The 20,248-nt window shown below is 37.9% G+C and overlaps 2 protein-coding genes across 2 annotated transcripts in view; both read right to left on the reverse strand.

The window, feature by feature from the left end:
- Positions 1-7,062, reverse strand: part of LOC144660371 (tetratricopeptide repeat protein 37-like) — a 48,947-nt gene extending 41,885 nt beyond the window's left edge. Inside the window, exons 1-4 of the mRNA XM_078520978.1 lie at positions 6,950-7,062; positions 6,652-6,795; positions 5,216-5,307; positions 146-218 (exon numbers count right to left, since the gene is read on the reverse strand). Of these exons, the coding sequence (XP_078377104.1) occupies positions 146-218; positions 5,216-5,307; positions 6,652-6,795; positions 6,950-7,039 (399 nt within the window). The 5' untranslated portion in view covers positions 7,040-7,062. The remainder of the gene's footprint in view (positions 1-145; positions 219-5,215; positions 5,308-6,651; positions 6,796-6,949) is intronic.
- Positions 7,063-8,346: 1,284 nt separating this feature from the next.
- LOC144660829 (uncharacterized) lies at positions 8,347-17,665 on the reverse strand. The gene is made up of 6 exons (XM_078521559.1): positions 17,511-17,665; positions 13,527-13,783; positions 12,990-13,183; positions 12,227-12,348; positions 10,773-10,896; positions 8,347-10,378 (listed from the first exon to the last, which is right to left on the reverse strand). The coding sequence occupies exons 1-6, from the start codon at positions 17,624-17,626 to the stop codon at positions 10,301-10,303; spliced, it is 891 nt and encodes a 296-aa protein (XP_078377685.1). The 5' UTR covers positions 17,627-17,665; the 3' UTR covers positions 8,347-10,300.
- Between the last annotated feature and the right edge of the window lie 2,583 nt (positions 17,666-20,248).

Consider the following 20,248-nt stretch of genomic DNA (forward strand, 5'->3'; position numbering starts at 1 on the left):
GGAATATCCCACTTGTCACTTGTTTTTTCTTCGTATACACACTCGCCTAAAGGCTCGTGTGTATACCGAGAAAATACAAGTGACTCGTGGGATATTCCATAGTATACCACTCGAAAGCGTTGCATAACTAGTATGTATGCCATACCTTCATAACTTCACCTTGATTCTCCTGAAATTCAGCAAGTTTGGTGGCAACTTCCATCCATTTAATCTTGTCACTGTATACACAAAATAATATTTTTTACTGTCATTTGACAAAAGTAAGAATGATGTAAAACTGTAATTAAAAAATACATTGATTTGTGGTACCCTTAATTGCAGACTCTAAAATAAATCATCTGGTTGGAGTGAAGGTCTTGGGTTTGACTCGTCAGGGATCTGATTCTGATTTTTTTCCTTGTCCCAAACTTTATTTTTTTTTGGCCCTATCCCTCACCAGGGGGCAAGGAACTACGCATACTTCATTTGAATGGAGAATATCTTATGGACTTAAATTTTGGTTTTGACTTTACTTGGAAATTGTCCTTTTAAGATACACTACCAAAATTCCAAAGATTTAGGTAAAAAAATTGAATGGCGAACAGAAATTGAATGGGAAACAGACCTTGCATGCTGAGCGGCAGGGTTAGTCGGGCCTAGAAATGCGTTGAACATTATGTGGAAAAATGTGCTGCATGAAAGGTCAGTGGTCACTAAGTGGTCAGTGCTCAGATTGCAGTTATAGTGGGGCGGATATGTGCTAGAATCGTTCACTTTGTGTTAGAAGTACGAAATTTGGTGGATAGGTAGTTTTTGACGTGTTGATGGATATCTGATATAGTGCCACTGCAAAAATTCGACGTGAGCTGAGTTAAGAGGGTGTTTCAAAATGGCCGCCATCTTGAACCGGAAGTGAAACTTAAGAGTAATTGAGAAATTGTAACTTAAGAGTAAAGCCCTAAACATTAAAGTGTTTGCCTTAAAAATGGTCCTAAAGTAGGCAGAGGAATCAAATTTTAGTATATAAACAATTTTGCTGTAATTTTAAGCCACAAAGCACAAGACATACAAATACATAAAATAATCAAAATGGCCGCCATTTTAAACCGGAAGTGGTGAAAAAAATCGTAAAATAACCTTTGTCTGTCTTGAAAACCTCTTCATTTTTCATTTTTAATAATTATGTTGCCTCTGTCGTCATAATTACAAGCTGCTTGGCTATCCTGTTCTTACAAACTAATTTTATGATGTGCTTGAGTTACAGATACATTGTATACATTCAAGTACAATAGACTGCTTGTTATGTCTAAACAAAACAAAAATTTTTCAAAAGGTTACGTTGTTTTAAGCAAAAAAAAAGCCATTAAAACTCAGAATGTCGGTTCTTATGTTGTCTTGCCGATCAGGATACAACTGCATGGTTCAATTTTACCTGTTACCACCTCCCCCCCCCCCCCCACAGGCAATTCCCAGGAATTGTTTGAAGTGGACTGGTCCCGGTGGGAGGGTGCAGGGAAAATCAGAAACAAATTTTGGTTCTTCCTGTGACATAATTGCTTCACTTTGCGGTTCACATGTTGACGCTGGGACGCTAGACTGGTAAGAGAAGAATAATGTCACAGAATTAAAAAGTTGCACACTGTTGATATGGATGTCCTTGTCTTGGCCGTCGCCTTTGTAAAGCAGTTGCAAGAGCTTCAAGACTTCAAAATAATTGAAATTTGGGTCGGGTTTGGCACTGGCACACAAATTTGCTATATTGTAGCCTGGGCCATAAAATATCTTACTCTAGGATGCTTAAACCTCAAGTCTCAAATGCACTTCCTTTTTTCCACGCTTCACAACGAGCCCTGTTTTTATTGGAAAGGAAAGAAGGTGATGACTGACGTGTGGAACCGTTTTCCAGAGGCAACCACCGCCTTTCTTTCATGAACAAGGTCAGTGACACGTGCATTGCGACTCTGGAATGCTTTGTGGTTTTTCTGTACATCAGGGCCAGTGTAAAAACTGTCGTCAATGATGTGCGCAGGCAGCTGTCTGTCAAAGGAGCTATGTCACAGGATTTCGCAGATTTTTGATCTTAACTGTTCTGGAATTAGTGGTAGGCAACTAAACCCATAAAAAACATTATCTTTGAACATCTAAAGGAAGATGTAACCTAAATTTGCGGAAAGAAATCAACCTACGGCTATAAATATCAATTTTTTGATGATGCGCAGAAACATCTTGAAAACGTGAAGAAATTATTCTACATGACACGAGCGTGGGACAAAGAAAAAAATCTGAGTCCCCGACAGGAATCGAACCCATGGCCTCCCAGATACCGGTTGGGCGCTCTAACCAACTGAGCTACGTGAGACTCGCTGTGAGCTAGGCCATTTACTAGGTTGATAAGTGACACGCGTCCTGCATACTGCCAGGATCAGCAATGTCGAAATCATCAAATTTGTAGTAAATAATAAAGATGGTAGATTTTAAGCTCGGTGATAAATAGTGAAGAAATTATTCTACATGACACGAGCGTGGGACAAAGAAAAAAATCTGAGAAAAAAACTCAGATTTTTTTCTTTGTCCCACGCTCGTGTCATGTAGAATAATTTCTTCACTATTTATCACCGAGCTTAAAATCTACCATCTTTATTATTTACTATCTTGAAAACGTTTGCCTAACTTTTTAAAGTTGCAATCCGTTTCCATCCGATCGTGATCCATCCACAGCCAAAGATGCCCGTTAACAGTTTCAGTGCTCGAATATAACAATTTTAAATAAAAATGGACTATTATTATTAGGTTTCCTGCGACACAAACATAAATTCCGTGACATAGTCACTTAAGAAGGGAAGACAATTTGTGATGCCATCCTACCGATCATAGCAGCTCTGTTAGAACATTCCAAACACAATGTTTTGCAAGCTGGTTACATCTGGGGACAAGTTCTGATTCTAATCCCTACAAGCCAAGTCCACAACACTGAAGCTGGATGATGGTGATTTGTGGAGGCCTTTCTGGACCATAGTATCAGACATGATGGGTTCCTGCCAAGAACTTATTCATTGCGGCTGCAAGAAGGGCTGCCGTAGGCAGTGTTCCTGCATGAAGGCTTTCTTACACTGTACTGCCCTCTGCGATGCATGGTTCAATTCTAACTGTTACCATGTTCCCCCGGGCATACCCCGGGGATTTGTCATTTTTTAATGTTTTGCTGGTCAATTCCCCACCCCAGGGCACTCACAAAGAGAAATTCCCCACCCCGGGACACACTATCTACCTCGTTTTGTGTACAAAATAAAATGACAATACTAATTTCTGTATAATCAGAACAAAAACCAGACGCTTTGTCGAACACTTAAATTCCAGAAACCAAAGAAAAAACTTCAACCCCGCATTTCCTCGAAAGAAAGAATCTTCGAACCAGCCACTTTCTTATAGCCTGTGTACAGCCGTCCCGTACTGTCTTATTCTAAATATCGGCACATACGTACACCGCGGGCCCGAAACAGATTGATGATGACAGCAAACTGAAGTAGTTCTTTATAGCTTAAAACTTATTAAAAAACACTGGATTGAGATCTGCATCCGCGTTAAATGTAAGGTCCATAAGTTCTAGCTCTCTTACTGTCTCATTTTCATTATGGTACTAAAAATTGTTACCACAGAAGAATCACACCTCAAAATACATGTGGTTGCCTGCATCGCTAATTAGGCATAAATAGATTGTGCTCGGCAGCTTTTGAGCGACTTTTTGTAGTACCAGCAACCTAGTGCATTTTTTGCCTTCCTTGGCAACTTTTGAGCAACAAATTGATATAAAACCGATCCAAACCATAAAAGGTCGTTTCATTTCGAAGGATTTTATTAAAACTGGTTTAATCAAAACTGATTTTATTAAAACTAAAGATATACAATAAAATGACAATAAAATAACACTTGCTTTACGCCCACGGAATCTGGACAGCAGCTATCTATCTAACGAGCGCTTAAATCCAGCGGTTATTCGCTGCAACATAGAGCCTGCCGCCGGCTATTTTGGTATTTGCTGATGTGCTAGTCACTTATGGCATCGCAATCAGATGAAATTTCAGACGAGGAAAATGGAAATAGAGAGCAAACAACTTTTCTAAATTTTGGTGGCAACTTTTTGATATTTTAGCAACTTTTGGGTATATTGTGAAGCAACTTTTCCTGAACTTTCTAGCACTATTTATACATGCCTATCGCTGATGCAAATAGCAATAATTTATAAATTTACCTTAGAATACAAGGAACCAAAAGTTATTTTTGGTTTTTCCCGCCCCCTTCCCCAAGGACCAGTCCACTTCAAACAATTCCACACCCCTGGGCCCGAAGGGCCGGACTTGTCCTGGGGATTGCCTGGGGGGGGGGGGGGGGGGGGGGGGGTGGTAACAGGTAAAATTGAACCATGCAGTTGTATCCTGATGTGCGAGACAACATATGAAGCGACTTTCTGAGTTTGAATGGCTTTTGTTTTATTGCTCAAGAATACCTAACCTTTTGCAAAATTTTGGTTTAGACATAACAAGCAGTCTATTGTACTTGAATGTATACGATGTATCTGTAACTCAAACACATCATAAAAGTAGTTTTTAAAAGCAGGATAGCCAAGCAGCTTGTAGTTAGGACGACAGAGGCAGCATAATTATTATAAATGAAAAATAAAGAGGTTTTCAAGACAGATAAAGGTTATTTTAAGATTTTTTCACCACTTCCGGTTTAAAATGGCGGCCATTTTGAATATTTTATGTCTTTGTATCAGTCTTGTATTTTGTGGCTTAAAATTACGGCAACATTTTTTATATACTAAAATTTGATTCCTCTGCTTACTTTAGGACCATTTTCAGGGCAAACAATTTAATGTTTAGGCTTTATTCTTAAGTTACAATTCCACTTCCGGTTCAAGATGGCGGCCATTTTGAAATACCCTCTTAACTCAGCTCACGTCGAATTTTTGCAGTGGCACTATATCAGATATCCGTTAGCACGTCAAAAACTACCTATCCACCAAATTTCATACTTCTAACACAAAGTGAACAATTCTGGACAAAATCTGCACATATCCGCCCCACTATTACAAACAACATGGGGACCTAATGTCCAGACAAGCTACTGGGCATGCATCAGCTACCTACTACTCCTGCTATCTTGCCTACAACTCAAAAACATTTTGACTGGCCTGCATCAAACAGTATTCCAACACATCACTGACTGTACACTGTACCTCTCATACAGTTGAAGTAACTTGGTGTAAACATCAGGAAGTTCAGCTTTCAATTGAGGGTTGTCTTCTTTCTCACAGAGGGCAGCAAGACCCTGAATAAAACAGAGAATAACAAAAGAAATCTTTTCAGCAACAAGAAATACTCAGACATGTTGTAAAAAATAGGTTACAGTGGCCCTGTTAAAATTCACTCACATCCTGTTCTTAGCTGTACCTGGGCACCAAAAGGAACATTTTCTTTACTTGGAATGTGTTTGATGGGGGCTCACTTACCAGATTCTTTTCATGTTTTATCTTGTGCAGAAAATGTGAATCTGCATTTTTTCCCTTCAAAAATGACATCATTGTTTCATGTGGTAAGTACCACTGCTTTGAATTATTGGTATTGCTATAATTTAGGTTTGGATATAATTTAACCATATGGCAATGATATGAATATAAAGGAACTTCTGTCTTTAATTATATATTCATGACAGCATCGTGACAACTTCTCTCTGCAAAGTGCCCTCTTTGTTGTGTGCTGAACTAGCCGGTAATAAAGGAGGATTGAACTGGATTAAACCAAACAATAAATTTATTCTGCTGTGATCACAACTCGTGCTCTCCAACTACAACAATCAGGCATTTCTCGCACAGAAAGCGAGGATTTGGGAGCTAATATGCTACACTCTTCTACTGATATGTATACTAAATGCATGTAATTGTCAAGATGCCGTATGCAGTATTTTGCCTTGTATATGTTGTGGTTTGGACTTATCTTTGGTTAAAAATTTTTCAAACCAGTTTGATTTTTATTTTTCATTGTCTTATCTTCATTGTCATAATGATAACCAGAAACAAAGTAATACAAAATCAAACTAATTTGGAAAATAATTTCAACCAGAGATAAATATAAACTCTTTGGACATTGATGTAGTGCTAATACCGGTAGACTGAATTGACATGGAAACATTACAACCTCCAAACATCTCGGTAATTGTGAAGAACAGCTCCCAGTAACCGACTGTCGGTCAACTGTCGGCTGATTGTCAGTTGCCTGTCGGCTACAGCTGGCCATTTGTTGGCCGACAGTCAACCAATAAAATGGCAGACGGTCGGCCAGCAGACAACCAACAAAATATTGGCCAAAAGATTGGTTAAAAGTGTCAGCCAACACGACAGTCAGCCGACAAAAAGCCGACTGTTGGCAAACTGTTAGTGACCTGTCACTGAGGTGTCCGTACATGTATGTTGTCAAGTACAATGTTTTCTTAGCATTGCGCTATTTTTAACACCAAAACCGCATTTAAAGGGAACACTATGGGAAAAACTGTGCTGTGATAAGTGCCAGACCTATCGTGAGCACCACGAAAAATATCAACGGAAATGTCAACGCAATAACCATGCTCTTTTCCCCTGGAATGAGTAAATAATTGTTCACATTACAATATCCCCACCTGCCAAGCAAGGATCTGTGTGTCGTCAGATTCGATCGCTTTCTTGTAAGCCATGTGAGCCTGGTCAGGTTGGTCTAGCTCTGATGCACATTTACCAAAGAACACCAAGGCAGTGTAATTGGTTTTATCAGCCTTCAACACAGCCTGTTAGTATGGTACACAATTTCAGTGAAAAAAGCTTTATGTGCAGACTGTATTTGATTACTCATCATACGAAACATTGTCTGACATTCCTTCAAACTTAATGGGTTAAACAAGCTTAAGATTCGACAGAAAAAGAAGATAGGTCATTAAGTACCTTGCAGTGCTTAAGAGCCTCCTTGTAATCCTTGTTTTTAATGCACTCTCGTGCATTTTTCAGGGAAGTCTTCACTTCTTTCGCCGCCATTTTGAAAGCATTCGCGGGCTCTGGTGCCCACAGACTACTACGTTGTGTAGCACATCACAAAACATCTTCTGGTCAAACGCATAGCAAACGGCCGGAGTCGCGAAAAAATCACGAGAGCTCGAGAGCAGCGCCCCGTTTTAGAAATAATTTGCATTCAAAATGATAAAATGATACCCCGTAGAAAAAGGTCATTTTTTAACACCCCGTTTTGGCTAATTTGAAACTTTCGTACGTTCGAAATGCCATACCCCGTTCTAGAAATAAAATTGTCTCTAAAATGGATACCCCGTTCTAGATCGGGAGCCTAAAAACACGACCCCGTTGGGCATTTTGGGAAGTACCCCCTCGGGGGATCTGCATTGTGTCCAGTCACAACCAAGCTAAGAGCAGGTGAACGATGAGGGTCCGTGGGGGGGGGGGGGGGGGGGGGGATTGGGTGCCAAGGCGTAGAGGTGATAACCCGTAACCAAGTTGAATCATTTTTTCTCTTTCATTTGTATCCCCTGCTGAAGAATAAAAACAATCTTGAGTACAAATTGCCTAGATTTAGAACTTTTTGTCCTAATCGGCCATTTGGAAGAAGATGCTAGACCTGAAAACCTGAATTGCCGTTTTCACGATTCTTTTTCTTTCAAGACATAAATCGTTGCCTGGCCCAGACCAAACTCACTGTGTTCTGGGGGGCGTTTATAATTTTCTTTTCTATTTCTTTTTATTTGGAGGGGGCGGTTTTACGTTTGAGATACAGTCGATGCTCTCTTAACGGACACTCCCGTAAGCGGACAGCTCTACTTACGGCCACCTTGTTTGAAAACCCGTTTTAACTCCGTTTTACATTCTCGGAAACGGACATCCCCGTTAGCGGCCGCGGACACTTGCAGAGATTACAACTTAGACTTTTTCTTTGCTTTTAAGCTCCCGTAAGCGGACACCCCAAAGAAAATCCAATTAACAGCCTCCGTATCTTGTTTTTATCAATCAATTTCACATCGCCGTTCGTGACAATGGTTTTACAGTAATTACAGTACCACATTTCAGTGTTTGTTTTGTCGTCAGCCACTTCCGTCCGGTTATTGTTAGCTAGGCAAGGTCCCGTATAAAGAGGCCACCTATCCCCTACACCACCATTCTCATAACCGGCCAGCTCTCGTTACGGACACTTTTTTCGCGTCGCGAGGGTGTCCGCTTACGAGAGCTTCGACTGTAGCGTGTTTATGACGTTTGATGTGGGGTATTTTGTATCTAAAAAAGTAAGTTTTATGGAGCGCCTCTTGGCAAAGTCATTAACAAGCTACAAGTAAGACCCGTTAGAGTAAAATGTTTCGATTTTATTGCAAACCATTCAACACATTATTTCCTCTTAAATATTTTTCACATTTGTATCACTATGTGAACTAATTAAACTAATCCCTGAAGTAACGAGTGCTATTTCAGGCTTTCAGATTTTGGGGCCAAAAAAGAAAGCTGCAGGATTGCTACCCCGAATGCATTTGTTGTTACGCCAACCAACTAAATTTTTTTAAAACAAATAGAGTGCTTTAGGCTGTGTTCATACTTGGTGCCTGGGCACGGTGCCTGAGTACGATTCTCGCTAGGCACTAATGTGAACATACCATTTTTTCAAGTGCCCACGCCACAATTCAGGCACAGTGTCCGTGCCCGAGTACAAGGTACTCAGGCACTTAATGGTTCTTGGGTACTTTGGTTTTGTGTGTGTGAACACGATGCTATTTTTTGCCGGTGCTCAGGTACCAATATAAAAGACAAAACCCATGTGCGAAACCTCTACTTGATGACATCCAAAAAGGTTTTCTCTGACAGAACCACAAAACGAACCCAGTGACACTCAGTTCATAAATGAACAATTAAGGGAATCAATAAAAAACCTTTGTTATTTATCTCAAAAAATTGTTAGAAAGGTTCGAAAATTCAAAATGAAAAAATACTTCCAAAAAAATAAAAGCCTAGGCGGTGAGGCTGAGTTGGCCAAAACTGGACGACATTCCACAACTTAGATTGCACAGGTTAGCTGTTTACTTAGTCAACAAATTGTCAATGAAAGTAATTTTACAGTTAGATATTAACAAGATTTTTATACTCGTTTCCCACCAAATCGCTTTCTAACAAATGAAACTGGATGATAAGCATAAAACTGTGGAATGACAACAAGGAATGCAAGAACGCTTTAATAAATGCTACAAAGGTGTATGGATCAAGTATAGAAGTAAATGATGATTATTTATCTTTTGATCACTGATTACTTATTGAATTATTATCATTAGAGCGATTTTTAATTGAGTGTGAAAAGTAATCTTGAATTGCTTTGGTTTTGCTCTGCTCTGCAATGAGAATTTTTAAAAAAACTTGTGCCACCTACTCAATTAATTACATGCAGAACCAAAATTAATCACGACTTGGTCACACGCTTTTTCCCGAGCTTTGCCTTGGTTATGTGTATTTTATTTGTGTTCGTATAGGTTCTTTTGAGCTATCTATGTTTGTTGTTTTCCACTGTAATTGATTTGTTTCTAGTTTTACAACAATCAATTAAAAAACACTCTAGTAGCATTGTAAGTATGCTCATCTCATTGATTCATTCATCATTGACCATTCGTCATCACAGGTTGTCTTGAAAGGAAAATTTATCCTTATTTCTGGCTTGCAAATAGCGAAAATAGTAGGGTTTATACTGCTACCCTTTTTAATGTCTACCTAAACAGTTAATAAGCGGTGTCGGTCGCTCATAGAAACTCAGGCGTGTGATATTATTGTTAATAAGTTGTTGAGACTTCCCTACCACCCTCAGAGAGACTTCCACACAAAAGAGACGGGGATGCTCGTCGTCTTGCTAAGGGGTGTAAATTTCGGATTTTTGGTCTCACTTAGGCTGTTCTAGGCAAAATGCCAATATTTTTAGCCGTCAAGGTCTTGTTTATGGTTTCACATGAAGAAATATAGAAATATAAATCTTATTTTAAGCATTTTGGTATTTTTAGGGGTCCAAAAAAGCTTGAGCAACACCCAGATTGGTCTCTTTTAGGGGTTAATTCAAAACTTCCGATAAGCATCCCTGACTGTTCCACATGGAAGTCCCCCGGCCAGACTCTAACCTGTTCACTACCCTGTTACTATTCTTTAGATTAACCCTTTTTTCAGTAAAAATGCTACTGAGGCTATAATAAAAAACATGCTAAACTGCATATCAAGATTGAACCATTCAAAATTAGTGATCCTAAAACTCCTAACAACACCAAGCAGTGATTACATGCGGTCATAACGCTCCTGTGATGTGGACATCTCAGAACATGTGATCTTAGCAATAACAAAGGAAAAGCCATCCTGAAATGGGAAAATGTTGCAATTAAAAATTAGTGAATATAAAGCAATTTTTTTTCAACAAATCAGTATTTTTAATGCAAGCAAGGTACAGTAACTGAGATGCACAGTGTTGTGTTTTAAAACCCTATGACAATCGTCACATCAGACGATGTTTTATGATGAAAGTTGTGTAAGATTTTTTGTGTGACGCAAACAGCATACACTACAAAATTGGTATATAAGCCCTAGATCTATAAGCCCTTACTAAGCTGCGACATCATTTACGCAGTAGCAGTTCAGACATAACTATAAAGTGTCAGGTTTGTTGCAAACTTCATATTACTGACAAAAAGTATTGCATGCCAACATAAAAACCGGCTGCAAAAGAAAATTTTTACACAAAGCTGAGCCTTACCGAAATTAATCCTGGCAGGTCCGTCCAGAACTTGGAATTTGGGATCATCTCCTTCCCTGTTTTTCCAGAGCCCCTGTTTATCAATGCTCCAACCACACAATACAGAAAAATTCCTGGAAAGAATCTACATACAAGGAAAAATGAGCAGTTTAGGAGTAAAGGTCTGAAAGGTATAAGTCGTGTTAGAGCTCAGTGGCCCATAAAACCTACTTTTAGCACTTGATCCTGTAGCACAAAGCAACTAGGAGTATTTCTACCCCCCCCCCCCCTCCCTCCTGGATGGAATGCTAATCCATCCCAGCATTTAGTTTGCTGGTGTCCAATTACACACCTAGGAAGGGAGAGACACCATGAGAGTGAAGTGTCTTGCCTGCCATAACTCAAACGGCTGCTTGATCTGGAATCCAGCACACTGACTATTAGCCCACTGCCCCCTTAATTTCCTGTCTGCAGGGGGATGGCTAAGGGTAAATTTCCACATGGTAGAAATTTTGGTCCTTATGATTTTTTGCTGAATAACAACAACAACTTATTTAGAGAGGGTAGGACATCTACAGCATACAACAAAATGAACCACTGTATATGTACATAAATAATTATACACAAAAAAAATAAGTGAAAAATTGCAAATTATCCAGTGTCAAGATGCACAGTTTACAAGGGGTTATGACTAATATTTAGAAGGAAACTGACATGTTACATAGATTTCCAAAACACAAAAATATTACTAAGAGACTTGTGTTTTGGAAATCTATGTAACATGGGAGTTTCCTTCTAAATATTAGTCATAAAGGTTTAAAAACCTTTACCCCCTAAAGCAAATGGCCTTTTTTCGTAAGTTAAAAAGTATAAACTAGATATCTATGTATTCATGAGACACCGTTTGAAAGGTGTTGATCAGTAAATTGCATAAAATACTTATTAAGCAAATTAAAAGAATGTTATAGCTTTAAAAGAAATGACAGAGATAAAACGTTGAAAAGAAAAATATTCAAAAAGTTATTTATCTCCGTAAATTTTAGGTATACCCCTAAACTATATATTATTGTGCAGCTCTCAGTGTAGTGGTCAATTACAATTATGTTGCATACCACAAATGTATCAGGCAAAAAAGTTTCAAAAGTTATAGGGGAGGTGAATCAAGTCACAAATAGGGGGGAGGTACAATTTAATTTATGCTTTCAAAATGCAGATCTTGCCAAGACAATTTTTGTGCCAAAATTTCAAATCAATCGGACAAATATTGACCCAGTTATGACATTGTGTGCCATTCAGCACTCTCAGGGGTTTTTTAAAAAGGGTTTATTTACTGAAAATATTCCAACTTGTCCTACATTAACGTGGCTCGTACCAGTTTGCTTTGTGAGGGCCGGTACCCTTAATACTTGAGTGTGTTAACTAATTTTGTGCTAGCACCGTAAATATACATGTACCCACGTGGTGAGTTGACTTACAAAATAAGCAGGATTGATCCAACGCTTAGAGGTTTTGTGGGTTCCTTGTCGCCTCCACCACCGCCGCCACCTCCACCACCGCCTCCTGTACAGGCTCCCTTATATGGAAACACTATCAAGTACTGAATGGGAAACAGCAGCGTATAACATTAATCTTGCCACGTGAATACTTTGTAGGTTATCTATAACTTCACAGTATTAAAACTGAGGACCTGTTAGTCAGTGTAAGGGTCAAAGTGACACAGTGTTGAGACAGCCGCAAGTTAAAAAAGTGTGAAATTCAGACAGGGGACATGCCTCACAAAGGCCTCTTTATAAGGTACAAAGAAAGTGGATTTTCCAGGTTGCACTTAAGGCAAGTTGGAGCCATATTCTATTGTAAGAGCTACTGCAGTACCCATTACAGTAAACCTTTTTTTATCACAACATTCTTGTTGCCACCATAAGATAATGGATTTGCAAAAACTCAGTATCCTGATAACATGAACCCTTAATAACTGAAACCTCCCGCTAACTTGAACCTTTTTCGATTCCCCCCAGGTCATTTTCTCACTAATTTTACCTTTGATAACTTGAAACCTGATAACTTGAACCCTTTTTGATTTCCCTTGAAGGTTTGCATTATTGGCATTTAATTGTTCAGTACTACATGATCAGTATTAATAGTATTTTTTCCACTGGAATCTCAGAAGTTTCTCTAATGGGGTATGTGAATGAGCATGCAATAAGACGTAGCATCAGATTTGTTAGATTACTTACGTACCGTGAGAAAGGGGCCATCCCCAGGGGTCGAGTGAGTTACTTCGGGAGGATATGGAACTTTACCGTCTTTTGAATTATTCCATGTAGCACTTTGGTTACAGTTAAACTTGATTGAAGTCATAGCGATGACTGACAGAGATGCATTTATCTTTAACAGCTCTCCTTCACTAAAAGTTAGTGTGAAGTCGTTTTGTCCTAAAAGTTCAAGAAAAGAAAAGAAAAGCTTAAAGCAGTTGACTGTGCCACAAATCCCAAGCAATGATAACTACTTCTTACTATATTCATAACACATTTAAGAAGGCATTTTATGAGAACTAAGGATCAAATCACCAATGAAAATAACCTGGGAGACACATTTGAATTGCAATGAAGATATAGTTTTGTCACTTAGATCCACGGAGGTAATTTCTTTGCAAACATTAAGTTTTGTGGCAAGTATTGGGCAAAACATAATAAATTAAACTTAACCCAGCCATGACACAGTCCCTCTAAGTAGGGACAGTGAATGCTGATAATTTTATAAGCTTCAATTACAAACCCGCTGTGAAGGGATTTAGCTCTGGTATGTAGCCTCCAATGTTTTTTGCCTTTGTATACAGAGGTTCATATTTGGGTCCATAATTGATCTTGTTGGCCAGACAAATTCCAGAATTTTCAGGGCAAAACGTAGGAACAGCTTGACAAACAGAGAAATAGAAGACGCAGGTTGTGCTGATATTTTTTGGTGCTCCAGGTGGAGTGAAAGGCGTACACCCTGGCAAACCCTCTGACACCTCAAACTGCCAGTAGGATTGGCTGAAATTAAGACAAAGAAAAACCATACAATAATCATCTGAACCAAACTGCACTTAATACACGTAACAAATAATTTATAAAAAAAACCATCACCACTGTGAAATATAGATTGTAAATACTCACAACTGACAACCAGTTCGATTTTTATTTCCCTTTGTAATGATATTATGATGAAAAAATGAAAAATAAAAAGCAAACTGGTTTGAAAAAATTTAAACCAAAGATAAATTTAAAATCACAACATATATAAACCCTACTAAAAAATAAGCCCACCTGCGAGAGGCATTGAGCTCAACAAAAATTTCATTATTTTATTAATAGAATTCTGGACAGAAAAACATCCACACTAACAAATTGTACATACAGGTGTAGCATTCAAATTGAGTGATAGAAAACAAAACACTATCCTATGTTTCTAGTATGCTAAGTTTTAGAAAGTTCTCTCGGTCACTACGTTCCAGTGGCCAAGAACTGCTAACTGAGCCCATGGCTAAACTCAAGACCTACGGAGACCGGGCGTTCAGCACTGCTGCGCCAAGGCTGTGGAACAACCTGCCACTAAGCATCCGAAAATCGGCATCAGAAGACATTTTTAAGAAGAACCTAAAAACTTATCTTTTTAAAGAAGCCTATGACATTTAATTTTTATTTCTTATACACGTTTACTTTAAGTCCAGTTAAATAATCATGATATTTTTAGTTTTTAAATTTTTAACTTTTAAAACTTCACTCTCTGCATGTATAGATATTTTAGCTCAATAGATTAATTTAGTTAGGTATTTTTATATTTTATTTTTATTTTTTAGCATAGTGATTGTAAAGTGCTATGAAAGATTAGCTAAATAGCGCTATAGAAATGATTATTATTATTATTATTATTATTATTATTATTATTATTATTTACAAAACCTGTAAGCCTAGATGACAAACCAAACTTTTCTAGCTAAAGAGGTCACTTAACTATGCAAATTAAGAAAAATTTTAAGATAGTTAAATTCACTAGCAGGTTTTTTAAAAAAGTAATGTTAGTGTGCTTACCTTGTTGGCTTATCAAGGTTTAGGGGAATAAGGCACTACATGAAGCTTTTAATTATTGAATGTAACTTGTTGCTTCCCAGAAAATACTGTTTATTCAAGATCCTACAGATTAAAAGCAGGATGCATGAACTGCGGAACGAAAGAGCTGAGAGGAGCTGTAGGAAAAAGAGCAAGACAAGAGCTAATGGAACAGCAGAGAACAACAGATGTAAGAAGAAAGAATTAAGCCTGGATAGGCCACACTTAACAGAAACCAAGATGGGACATTGATCACCAGTGCAGCGTGATCCATCTAGAAACAGACAGTAGTGAGTCCATGGACTCCCACAGCTGAAAAACTGTGAGTCCTTATCCCAAGAGTTTGAATCCCAGAAAAAAAACAGCTTTATTCAATGATATATATATACATATTTTTCAATTTTGTCTTTTAGCTCTGAGGGAGATCTGAGCTACACTAGAAACAATATTCAATCTACATTGTAAAGATGACATATCAATGAATTATATTTAACAACTGTTCAGGGCAAGCAAATTTAATAAATATAGCGCAACAGTGGAATCTTCCAGAGAAAAGATGAATAACTCAAGATGGACAAGCGACACTAGGGAGTCCAGAGAGAAAAGACACCTGTACATAAATTATGGGCTATTATGGATAATGCTCCATCCTGGTACAAAGATCTTTTAAAAAAGAAAACCAAAAACATATTTCTTTCAAATGCGGAAGAAACTTCGGATCATTATTTTGCTTTTCTTTTCAGGGTGATATTTACTAATAATTTTAATTATGTGCCGTATTTGCAAAGTATCCAGTTGGTATACAGAGTAAGATCCTCAAGCTCAAGGCAACAATCAAAAAGGCTCAGAGATTATTAAGATGGTTTCCGCACAATTTTCGAGCAATACAGGCAAAAATAAAGTTACCAAAAAGACCTCTTAGCATGGCAACAGTTTTAGTACAGCTAAGAAAAACCTGCCAAAAATTTAGCAATCAAGCTGACCCCGCGAGAGAAAAATGGATTTGAAGTTGTAATTATTTCAGTTAAAACGGACATTTTGCGCCAGTTCAAAACAAAATGGCGCGCGTTTTATACATTTTTTCGAGGTTTGACTTTAATTTTCTCGAGAATACTTTAGAATTTAATTGCGGGGTCACTAAGACAAATGAACTTCGATGAGATCTTTTAAATAGTATACAAAATGTTGCCGTGCAATGAGTAGATTTTTGGTACTTAATTTTCGCACTCATTGCTCGAACTTTCAGCGGAATCCGTCTTAATTCATTTGACAATGTACTGTACATGTACTGCTATAGGGTCTGTTCATTTAACAATTAGACAGCAAGCTCGAAGTTTCTATTGGCACGTAGTTGGCAAGGGACAAAGCCCAGAGCCAACTATCAAAGTTGCTAGACACCAAGAACGAGCTGTCCAATTGCATAACCCAGTGGCCGATCTATTTAACACAGAATATTGCTCAAATTGAAGATTTTTTATTTATTTTTGTAAAATTCATTAACTATTCATGAGGGTGCAAACCAATCCCAGCACAATATTCAGATCACATGTACACAACTGTAAACCCCAATACAAATCAAACAATAGAATTAACTTTTGATACAGACTCCTGCTCAACTAATTCATATTCATTAACTTTTGATACAGATCTCTACTGATTTGCATAACAATACTTTGCATTCAATTTATTGTTTTCATTTCACAAGTAGAATAAAATATTCACGTCCGATCTGTATGGCCGTTCACAATGGCTCGCCTATTGGCTCTACTACATAAAATTCAGCAAAAAAACTGAGCATGTGCTCCAAAAGCCGTCATAGAATCGTTAAAGGCACCTGTATAGCCAAACAGATTGCGTGTTTTGCAATAAGTACCTCTCTGTAATTTTACATTTATCCTAATTTAATTTATTTAACCTGCCAATTCCTTCAAAAAAATTTTGTTCCCCCAAGAGGTTCAAGAAAACGGGATTTTACTGTTGTCCTCACTGCAAATTCATGACCTCATTATATTAGACTACTGGTAAGTTTTGGGAAGAGTCAGTGACTGCTGAGCCAAAAGGCATGCAATGAGATATGTTCCAATGAAATGATCATATTTCAGGTGCAACGACCAAATTTATACTCAAGGAACATAAAGTATCACTACAAGCATGTGGGTTCACTGAGAAATACAAAGGGATCATTGAATTTATGCTCTGAGTTAACTAATTATGTAGTGAGAATTATCCGAGCCATATGTTATGTAAACCTCTGTTTAGGCTAACCTGCAAGCCAGCCATGCGAGCCAGAAATCCCCCATCTCAATATAAGGGCTTCCTGTAAACTACCTAAGCTAACTGTAGGCTAATATGAGTGCTATTTAGGCAAACCATTGTGTTGTTTTGGTAATCGGGATGGCTCGCTCTTTGTTTAGACCCCATCGAAAAAATGTCTCTTAAGATATGAACTATGGCCAAAGAGGCCAGGAAGAAATAATATCATAAGTTTTTTACATTTATAATAAAACAACAATTTGAATGCTCTTTTTGATATAAGCTTAAGCTTAATCACCGTTCTTTAGATTAATTATCGCAAATTAAACTTCGATCTTGCATTTGCATAAACATTAATCATGCCCAACCGCAAACCCTGATCTAAAGATTCAACCATTGCTTGTACATGTACACTTACGCTTTAAGAACCTTGACGTCTTTGTTCTCTGGAGCACATATCGAGGAAACTCTTGGAATCACAAAGAGAAGAAACAAAGAAAAGACCAAAAACAACACACTCCTTCGAGCCGCCATTTTGTTTATCCGTCACGTGAATTCACGTGATCAATAAGAGAAAATAGTTACCAGACTCCCATCCCCTATTCAACTTCCTGGGCGCTTTCCATTCGACCAAAAATTCCGGAAATGTCGGAACAAGGACGAATGGTACAGAAATTTCCTGGGAAAGTTTCCAGAAAATCCGGAAAGTGTCGACTTTCCGAAATGCGAACCATTCAACCGAAAACCCCGGAAATCCCAGAAGCAAAATCAAATGGAACTGAAAGTTCCCGGAAATTGTTTTCGAAAATTTGGGTCTACCTTGCGGCAGAAAATTTAGCGATGTGTGCAGCTGACAGCAGTTACATGTGTTAAGGAAGCATTCTTGAAACTCCAAAAAAAAAAATTCAGGTGAACTCGGTTGTTTTTCGTTGATGTTTTGCAGGCGGCAGCAAAGAAATTTACAAATATTTATAACGCGAGTGTAGGCTTCGCCATTGTTTTGCTCATTAAACTTTTTGGGTTGGCGACGTTTTCGTTGCTTGTAGTGTGCCTTTTTAAAGGTCCCTGTATTTGTGGCCACGATGTCATTCATGGCGTTTATTTTCAGTGCTCGGAATGCTTTTTATTTGCAAAAATATCGAACTATATGTGCAGGAAACCGGCCACAAAGCATTAATTTAATGCACCGTAGAAATTTCCATATTAGACGCACAACCTGATCATATGCAAATTTTGTTTTGCCTTTCGTGCAGTCAACCGGAAAAGTTGGAAAATGCTGTTCCATTTGCCACTGGAATTTCCCGGAAACTCAAACCAGAATTTTTGGTCGAATGGAAAGCGCCCCCTGTTTCATTTTGCAATGAAAACTGAAATTTTTCCAGATTTTACATGTAATTTTCAAGTAATGGATAATTTTGACAAAAACAACTTTTCTGTGAACTGGAATCATTCCTTTTATTTTTTGTCTACAACAACCGAGGTCATAAGCTTCTGCCGAGGTTTAATGTCTTCAGGAAAACTAACAAAGGTTTAGATGAAACAGCAATAATATATAGATTTAGGCAAGCCTATAAAAGCAGAGCTCCCCGGTTATTTACCTTTTATACTTTTCTAGACCGATTTTTTTTTATTCATGTTACTTTGTTTATATATTATTTCAACAAGAACAACAGCACCAAATACGAGCAAAAATAATTGATCAATCAAAAAAGGATTATCAATTAGCAGATGTACAAGCAAACTAATACCTCCACCATCGTACAAGGAAGAGTCCCTCCCCCCCGATTTTTCATCCTATTAAGGTGCAGCAAAATATTTGTGCACTGAGTAGAAAACCCATAGTGTACTCTACAGGATGGCATAATTTTTGTTGGCTGTGACGTCATATTTCGTCATATGACGTCATTATAGCAGTAATCTTGGATCTGACATCTTGGATTTTGCCATTTTAAATAACGGAAAGTGATGCAAAATCAAGCCAGAATGCTTATTAAATGCAAAAATAATCAAATCGTATAATTCTGTTTAAAAAAACTGGGAAAAATAATGAAAAATGTTAAAATAATTTTTTGCCAGACCTCCTAGTAATTATTGCTTTGTCATGGCAACTTCAAATATCATACATGTATGAACATAAGATAGACACTTGAAAATTCTTGCAAGGCATGAATGAACAGCTACTGAAATTTTCAGCATTGTAGAGTAAATCCTCTTCTCAAAATTTTGAAAAAAGAAAAAAACGTTTGGAGGGGGGAAGCATCAATCATGTACCAGTACATGATTGTACCACGGCAGGTTTCTTTTACAGGTCACAGGTCACAGGTCACATGCCACAGTTCACGGGTCACAGGTCACAATTATTTACTGCACATGATACCGCTAAGTGAACAACTTAAGTTAAACCGGCTTACCGAAGCATTTTTAAAATTGGTTTCGTTAGCAGATTGAATAATACAATATTCAAATGAGCCCGATTTTTTGATAATAAACAAATGTTAATTGGACTTATGAACAAAAGCCTTGCCATACATTCATAGGAAACAGGAAGATTGTGATATCAAAGATACACGTGGCACTTAAATTCCGCCCTAAACGTCAACAAAGTTGGTCACCCGACTTTGCTTGTCAAATCAAGTAGGTGAACTCCTGAGCGTTTCACAGTGGCGTTTTTCCATCAACAGCAATGGGCCAACGAAAATTGGAAGAAGAAAGCTTTAAAAGTAGTGTGATCGACTATTTTTTAATAACGCGATGAACAAGAAATGGATTCATAGCTGGAAGCGTGATTTGTTTTGAAGGACTGTGAGACGTTGCGCTCGAGTGATCATAAGTTGAACTGCTGAAAACATTATAGTTTTATTCCGCGGTCACAACTCTTTAATCTGTTTTTTAACTGGCACAGATTAAACCCTAGTGCAGTCCGGCTATCAAAAAAGAACTCTGCTTTGCTGACCGTCGCAATAAAACACAAAAAGAAAAAATACAAACAGATTATGTTCAGTGAACTGTAGTCTTTCTGAGTACACTGCTTCGTTTCAAATGTAATTTTTTCCGTAAAACAAAAAAAAATCTTTAATCTTTAAATGTCTTTCCTGTTTAAAACGTTAGATTTGACAAAATTAATGACAGGATAAAATTAATTTACTCAGCGGATAA

Source organism: Oculina patagonica, chromosome 1 (assembly GCF_052425735.1).
Source record: "Oculina patagonica isolate OP01 chromosome 1, crgOcupat, whole genome shotgun sequence".
Taxonomy (NCBI): Eukaryota; Metazoa; Cnidaria; class Anthozoa; order Scleractinia; family Oculinidae; genus Oculina; species Oculina patagonica.

Excerpts from the sequence above, each read along its gene's own strand:
- LOC144660829 (XM_078521559.1), bottom strand. The coding sequence starts at position 17,626 with ATGGCGGCTCGAAGGAGTGTGTTGTTTTTGGTCTTTTCTTTGTTTCTT. Across the intron at positions 13,184-13,526 it reads GCTAAATCCCTTCACAGCGG|GACAAAACGACTTCACACTA; the intron begins GTTTGTAATTGA and ends TTGAACTTTTAG. Across the intron at positions 10,897-12,226 it reads GGATCAATCCTGCTTATTTT|ATTCTTTCCAGGAATTTTTC; the intron begins GTAAGTCAACTC and ends CCTTGTATGTAG.